Raw genomic sequence first — 7,791 nt, forward strand, 5'->3', positions numbered from 1 at the left:
CAAGTTTGCATAAGACAAACTATAGTTCATGAGTCTCGGTGCTCTACGTACATTAAATAAAAAAATCTTTAAATAAAGAATTTACCGTCCATGCCCTGCAGCTTTAAATTGAGTTACTTCAGGTGTGAATTAATGTCAATCACAAAAGGCACGATATAGCTCAGTACTTCGTTACTTTCCACCACTGCGTCTATAAACCACAACTTGGATATCATAAAAACTCAGATTCAGTTGAAACCGTTTTCCACTTCTTTGAAGCCATCCAGTCAAAAAACAAAACAGAACTCACACATGCTGATTTTGTTCAATTATACATTTATTGATACAAATCATTCAATTATTTTGTAAGAACACATTAGGCACATTTGGAGTGTTAAGGCATTACTTTAAGTGTGTGCACGGTGGCTGCTTTTATGATTTTGCAGTAATTAACAGTTGTGATATTTCTTAACAGGCACTGATTCTCGCTTTAAACTGGAAAGCTAATTTAAAGTTCTACTATATGACGCCAGTCTTCTACATACAGTGAAAAAGGTGCTAAAAAGATAGAAAGAACTCTCCGATCTTTTTGGTATGTAAACTTCAGGGACTGCGTGAATACGCCTTCTCTCGTCTTCACTGTTTTTTGTTGGCCTTGTCAAAGAGAGCCTTCAGCTGCTCCTGGGAGGTGGCCTCCTTCTGCTGCATCAGGTCAGCGTGACCTTTGGTGACCCCCCAACTATCGGGCGTGGCCATCGCGGGGCACAAGGGACGGCCGGACGCGGGCTTCAGCTTCTCCCAGTAGTCACGGCGGGCCCTGCGGAGAGGAAAACCTTTAACTTCAACCAGACTGGAGGGATTTTGAGAGAAGCCGTGAGGTTAAAAAGAAAGAAGTCTCTCCAGTACCTGGCTCTGACCCAAGGCTTCGTGTGCATCTCCAGACCACTGCCCCAGTTGCCGTGCTTCTCAGATCCAGCAGGCAGGAAGCCCCTCTCAGGTGCCAGCTCCTCAGCCACGGCACGGATGTGATAGGGCTCGAACCCACAGCAGCCCCCGATGTAGCGGATACCAGCAGTGTACGCTTCCCGGGCGTATTTCTGCATGTCCCATCTGGTCAGGATCCTCGGCTCCAGACCTGTGGGAGAAAACACGGTTCTACATTATTTTAGTTTGGATTGAGACGTTGAGAAGCAGCAGTTTTGTGAGTGTGTACACGTACCGAAAGGGAACTCGGGCAGGTCAATGAAACCCTGGCAGTTGCAGTCAGGAGTGTGGTAAGCCAGCGGCTGGCACATGTAGTGAGCCTTCAGCCCGGCTTTCTCCACTCCCTCCTTCATCATCTTCACAGTCTTCACACAGGTCTCCGGGTCAAAGTGGCAGTTGACGCCCACAATATCAGCTCCTACGGAGAGGAAACAAAAAGGACAATCCAGGTGAGAAATAGAGCATCTTTTCTGTTGCTCTCTGTAGCAGTGTGCGCTTTAGTCTGCCATGCTGTTATACGTCCACTAGATGGCGGCAAAGTCAAATCGTTTTTAATCCTTTAAACACCGACTTCAACTATAGTTTGAAAAGATGTTATACTAGACTGTTCAATTAATCAAAATCTGCATTTATTATTTAAACTGAACATTTGCATATTACATCCTCTTTAAAGCATTGAACAGATCATTTCATTTTAAAAACAGATATTTTCATTGTAACCTTCCATGTTATGTTTTTTGTAATGTTTAGCTAAATGAGCGTAGACAAATTCAGTATGGCTGGTGATGTGTGTTTCTGATGTCTAGTCTGTCCTTATTGATATTAACATGGCGGCAAAAACACGAACCCATCGAGTGCTGCAGGGATGATGGATTTTTACGGGCCAACAGGAAGTTGGCGTCGCACTGGTTCCATAAACTAAAAGCCAAAGAGTTTCTTCTATTGGATTATTGAAGTAAAAAGCCAAAGTTATGCCATAAAAAGGAACCACACCACGGTCACATTAGTACAAACACAACAAGGCTTGTTGGCGTGATGACGTCTCATTGAGCCACTTGTTAGCTTTTTTAAGACACTTAAAAGCTTTAAAATTCACAAATGGTTCATTTACGGACTTATTCTACATTTAACAACAAAACTTTTAAATCTCTCAAGCTTGCGTTAACCACAAACTATTTCAGGCATCTAAACAAAAAGTAAAAAAAAAATACTCATTTATGCATTTTAGGACGCATTCCTGCAGCCCTCTATTGTGGAACATGAGGTCTTAAAGCCCAGTCCTACCGGCCTTGACGAGCCTGACGGCACAGTCTCCGGGGCTGACTTTGTTCAGGTCTCCCTCAGGTCCGATGCACAGAGTAGCAGCCACGGCCTTCCCGGTGCTCTTCAGAACCTGCACGGCCCACTCGGCCTCTTCCACGTGCTCGAAGTACTGCAAGCAAATCAAGCATCAAGAACATCGACTTATTATTGACCATCTTAATTCAGAAGTTTAAAATAGCGCTAAAGATAAATGGAAGATACCAAAAAGAGAGCTAAAACATTTCTCTCTGCAACAGCTGCATGTGTAAACTTCCTGCCAACAAGTTCTCCACATCAACTCAAAGTGAGTTCATGTTGAGTCAGCGGCTTCTTTCTGCCAAAGACATGCACCTCGTTAATCCAGGTTTAAATAGATGCCACCGCAACGAGGAGCAGTGAGCAGCAGCATGCTGGCATTGAGGCAGTGAATGAATGCAGTTATCGGAGAACACCGACGTGAAGATTTAAATATACTGTGGAGCAACGATGGCTGATTGCTGGGTTATTGTAGCTGCCTGTGGGGTTTGATGTCATTGACTCTACGGACTCTACGGATTTTAAGAAATACAAATGGCAGTATTCTCTACACGGGAGTTCTGTTTTATCATGTGTGGCTCTGGACTTTCTCCACAGCAACATAAACCTGATGATGAGGCAGAGATGATGGAATGAAACTGTTACCAGTTGCATTATGGGAAGTGAAGGGTCCAGTGTTTTTTGACCTTTACTAAAGCTTTATGAGAGTACATTACTACAGTAATTTTTCCAGACATTTGCTCTCATTCCTAGCTCACCACATACCTCTGCGATCAAGAAGTCCACGTTTTTCTGGACGAAGACGTCGGTCTGTTTCTTAAAGATGGCCTTGACATCAACCTCGCTCTTGCAGCTGAGGTAAGCGGGGGTCTGAGAGACTCCTCCTGCTACCAGAGCATCACCTTCATTAGCCACCTCCCTGGCCAGGTCACAAGCTGCCTCGTTGATTTGCTGCCCCTGCAGATGCAAATAAAACCACTAATGAAAATGCATCTCCTCAGGTCAAGAGAATACAAAGTTCTTGTTTCTGTTCTTTGCTGCAGGAGGTTTTGCTTTGATGCCAGCTCTGCTGCCGAGCTGCCTCCTCCTCCTCCTCCTCCTCCTCCTCCTCCTCCTCCTCCTCGGGACTCGAGGTGAGTCCTCGGAGCAGCTGCAGTCACACAGATCAGATCTCTACTCACAGTGAAGCGCTGAGTGTGGCCCCTGTTCTCCAGTTTATCGTCGCTTGCGTAGAAAGTGAACGTCTGCATGACATTGGAGCCTGCTCTCAGGAACTCCCTGTGCAGCTGCCGCACTGAAAAACCAGCAGGGCTTCATTCAGCATGTGCAACTGGATGCACAGGTTAGGAAAGGTCGTAAAAAAACGAGAAGTACCTGCTTCCGGGTGCTCGGCTGCAGCCTCGGGGGTCCACGGTCCTGCCTTGACATAACCTCTCTTCTCAAGGGCGAAGACGAAGCCTCCGTCCCCGATGATGATCTCTCCTGCGTCCAGACACGCCAAAATACCCTGCGTGAAAACAAACGCGTGCACAGAAATGCACAAGTGTGTTACACTTAACCATCTTCGGTTGGCTGTGTGCAGAACCACTTCCCTTTGCACAGAAAAAAACCGCGCGCACAAAACCCGAATCTGAGTTCCGAGGCGTCAAAACTTCAACCATGCAACAAGTTAAATAAACACAATGACACGTATTGTCGCATCGTATTTGCTCACCTTCTTTGCTCCTGGTGCCATGATTATTGCAGCAGTGACCGGCCCGTTCTTCTCAGCTGCAGAGTTCGGAAAGAGCTTGTGCAGAGAGCCACGCTGCATTTATAATCCAAGGAGGGCCCGGTGCATGATGTCACTTAGGAACCGCCTTTCTCTTGGACAGCTCATCTTTTCTTTTTCTTTTTTCTTTTTTCTTTTGGCAGCTTTGCATAAGACAACCTATTGTTCACGAGACTCGTGCTCTGCTGATATTTTGTGATATTGACCCATGCAAACTAAAGTGCAGTCAGGTTTAACTAACATGTGGTGCACCAGAGATGCAGTTTTACAAGCCCTGATATACAGTATGTGCCCTTTGTGCAATACTTTAGCAGTGATGTGATAAAGCTTGTAGGAGGACGACAACCTGATTGGTTTGGCATGATTTTTATCTTTAATTTAAAGTCGCCCTCCATTCCAAATATTTTTTTTCACTCGGATGTTTGAGCGCGTCTGTGCAGAAAGATGTTTGTGCAGAGTTTGACACTAGAGGCTGTTTTCACATTCATCTGGCTTCTCTTTGTTTAAGCACAGCGCCGTGTGAGCAGGATTCTGTGGCTTCCCAAACAGCTCGGAGCCCATCGTGGTGAAAAAAAGAAGAAAGTGGAAGCCAAGAGTGCACAAACACTGAGAATAGACTTGAGTGAACATTTTGTGTGCAGCAGTTCAACTTTTGATGCAACATACATTTTAGTTTAATAAATGGTGGATTATTTTTAATGAGGGAGAAGGTGTAGATGTCATGTTTCTAATGAGATAATTAAACTTTGTTTGATAAAAACATTATTATTATTATTCTGATGATCTTTAATCTTCTGGTAGCATCACCCTGAATGCTGTCCTGAGTCTATACGGGGGATGATATGTGAAACTTTCAAATTGGTCATGAATTCATTAGCACCAGTTTGAATCATCTTTTCTTCCTTTTCTCATTCGGTTAAAAGTCGATTCATCATGTTTTTAGTTCTTGTATTTATACACATTTAGAGGAAAATAGCGTTCAGTTAGTTAGACTGTAGATGCAGCAATGTGTGTGAAAGGACACAGAAATTGTTCACGGCTGCAAATGTTCATTTTCATTTTATTACCGTGTTTGCAATATCGTACCTAAAATGAATCCTTGGAGGCCAAAACTACATTAAAAAGTATAGAAACACAAGTTATTGTTTACAGCACAGACACACTATCAGATGGCGATGACGCCGTCTGGCAATCCAGCCAAGATTAACACAACAGAGTCCAGACAGCCGGTGGGTTCGTTAGACTGAGGGGGGAGCAGAGACGACAGGACGGACAAAACTAAGTAAAAGTACTAATACAACACTGTGGAAATACTCCGAGTACTTGTGCTACATTCAAAACCCTTGCTTAAGTAAAAGTATGTATCAGCAAAATGTATTTACACTAAAAGTACTCATTGTGCAGTAAAATGTTCTCTGTCAGTGTTTTACTATCTGATGTTTCTGGATTAATGTTCCTGCTGCATTCATGTGTGTGTTGCATGTGAACTCCTTTATATCCTGTTATTAGTTTAATCTGCATCAATGCATCATATTCTATAAGATCATCATATGTGTGTCTCTGTCCTGTGAGAACCACGCCTCTCTAAAAAGAACAAACTGGATGAAAAAGTGTAATCTAAAGAAAGTAACTAAAGCTGTCAGATAAATGTAGGGCAGTAAAACGGACAATATTTACATGTAGTGGAGGAAAAGTATAAAGTTTCATAAAATGTTAATATTCAAGCGCAAGTACCTCAAATGTGTGTACTCGTGGCGCTCCTCTATACCCTGTATCCCTTTATATCTAACGCTATGTGTGATATAACATGATACATGCTGAGACAGTACATGATGTACAGATTTGTTGCAGATGTTCTAGTTTATATCTCCCATGTCGAGAGGGTTGAAATATCTTAATAATCCAGGCTAGCATGTCTCGTCCAGCTCATTTTTTGTACAGTGGTCCTGAGAGCTCAGCGTGCAGCTTAAGAAGACATTACGCCACATTAACCGCTCCAGCAGATCAGGCTGTGGGTGTACTTGGCAGCTTCCACAATGTGATCAGGGAGTTTGTTCAAAAGTGAGGCTTCCTCCTCACTGAAAGTTCCCTGAATAAACAAAGAAATGCTGCAAAGTGAGAAGACACAAGCAAGTACAGAAACGCTGCAAAAAGAGGTAAAGTGAGGCGTCATTAGAATCATTACAGTTCACCCTCAGGGGAACATGAATGTCATTAATCAAAACATTTGTAGAAGAAGAGATACTTGACTGCATGTGAAATATTTGGCCTGTTGGTGGAGTTAGAGGAAAAGTCAGGGGATCACCAAATTCATTAGGATTCATCCTCAGGGGATCATGAATGTATCAAATACCGCCACTTGGTCAGTGCCTCCTGGAGATCGGAGATCGAGGCACTAGGTACCCCTCGAGCGTTTAAACGTGCCGTGACGGCTTAGTGTCCTTTCAAAATAAACTTCACAGAAATTTAAGTTTAGGTAACAAAACCACACCTCACCTCACTAACTCATGTTTACAATGTTTACTGAGGTAATAAATCAAGAGAGAAGTAGAGTCATTTTCTCATAGACTTCTATACAACCAGAGGAGTCGCCCCCTGGTGGACATTAGAGAGAATGCAGCTTTAATTGAACATTTTAACATTTCCTTCAGCCTCAGTTGTACTTTTAATTAGCAAATGTTAGCATGCTAACAGCCCAAAGAAGTAGAGTCATTTTCTCATTGACTTCTATTCAACCAGACTTCTTTTTTACAAGCAGAGCAGTCGCCCCCTGCTGGCCAGTAGAGAGAATGCACGTTTAAGGATTCCTCAGCATTGGCTTCACTTGTTTGAACAGAAGGTTGCCGCCTGGTTGGGAGTTGAAACGGTTTGAATGTGTACAGAAAAGTTCACAACAATCAGTAGTTGTGGACCAAAGTGGTGAACCATCCAACAGAAAGACGTTGCTGCCCCTGGAGTCATGTCGCTAGCGTGCCAAAAAAAATAAAAACCTTAAAAGTAAACCTTACAGGTAAAAAATATTAACAAAATACAAACATAGAAGAAGAGGCTTTGCATTGGGACAAGCTTTAAGCAAACAGTCCAGCATGTTGCCGTCCCACCAGCGATAGTGGCAGCCTGTATGGACCACGTGCTGTTGTGTAACTTGATGTGGTGAAGTCTGCTGCACCATGTTTGCTGAAACACTTACTAACTTGTTAACTCCAAGTTTGCTTGAAAATCCACCCAATACTGTTCAATAAACTGTGCACATGTTCACATCATTTTAAATTGGTCCATACATACATTTGCTTCTGCGTTTTGGTGTTTATTTAAAGCAGCTGTGAAGATAAACGTCCGGTTCAAACCTGTTGCAGCGGTTCCAGGTGGGTTGAAGGAAGCTGTGTTGCAATAAAAGGCTCAAGGACCACTCAGAGATCAACGTGTCCGTACGGATCGGTCAGACTCTATCTAACAGAGCTCTACTCTTATGACAAGTTACATAACCCAGACACAAATAACTAGAGCAAAGCCTTTCCTGGAAACAGTTCAGTGTTATTCGTCTGCACCGTTGCATTAACTCGGTTCTATGCAAGAATACCAATACATGCTTCATAATTTAGGTATGAGAAATTTGGCTGGTGATTGTTTTTACAGGTTTCCCACTGAAATATCTCATCAACGACTGGATATATTGGTGTGAATTTTGGTACATATGTTCATGTTTCTCAGAGGATGAA

The 7,791-nt window shown here is 43.1% G+C and overlaps 1 protein-coding gene across 1 annotated transcript; it reads right to left on the minus strand.

Annotated features, from left to right (window-relative positions):
- Positions 1-301: 301 nt before the first annotated feature.
- LOC306710853 (betaine--homocysteine S-methyltransferase 1) lies at positions 302-4,154 on the minus strand. The gene is made up of 8 exons (XM_079179563.1): positions 4,016-4,154; positions 3,676-3,808; positions 3,483-3,595; positions 3,067-3,258; positions 2,248-2,395; positions 1,199-1,381; positions 886-1,114; positions 302-796 (listed from the first exon to the last, which is right to left on the minus strand). The coding sequence occupies exons 1-8, from the start codon at positions 4,112-4,114 to the stop codon at positions 616-618; spliced, it is 1,278 nt and encodes a 425-aa protein (XP_079035689.1). The 5' UTR covers positions 4,115-4,154; the 3' UTR covers positions 302-615.
- Between the last annotated feature and the right edge of the window lie 3,637 nt (positions 4,155-7,791).

The sequence above is a fragment of the Pholis gunnellus genome, assembly GCF_910591455.1.
Source record: "Pholis gunnellus genome assembly, chromosome: 18".
NCBI lineage: Eukaryota > Metazoa > Chordata > Actinopteri > Perciformes > Pholidae > Pholis > Pholis gunnellus.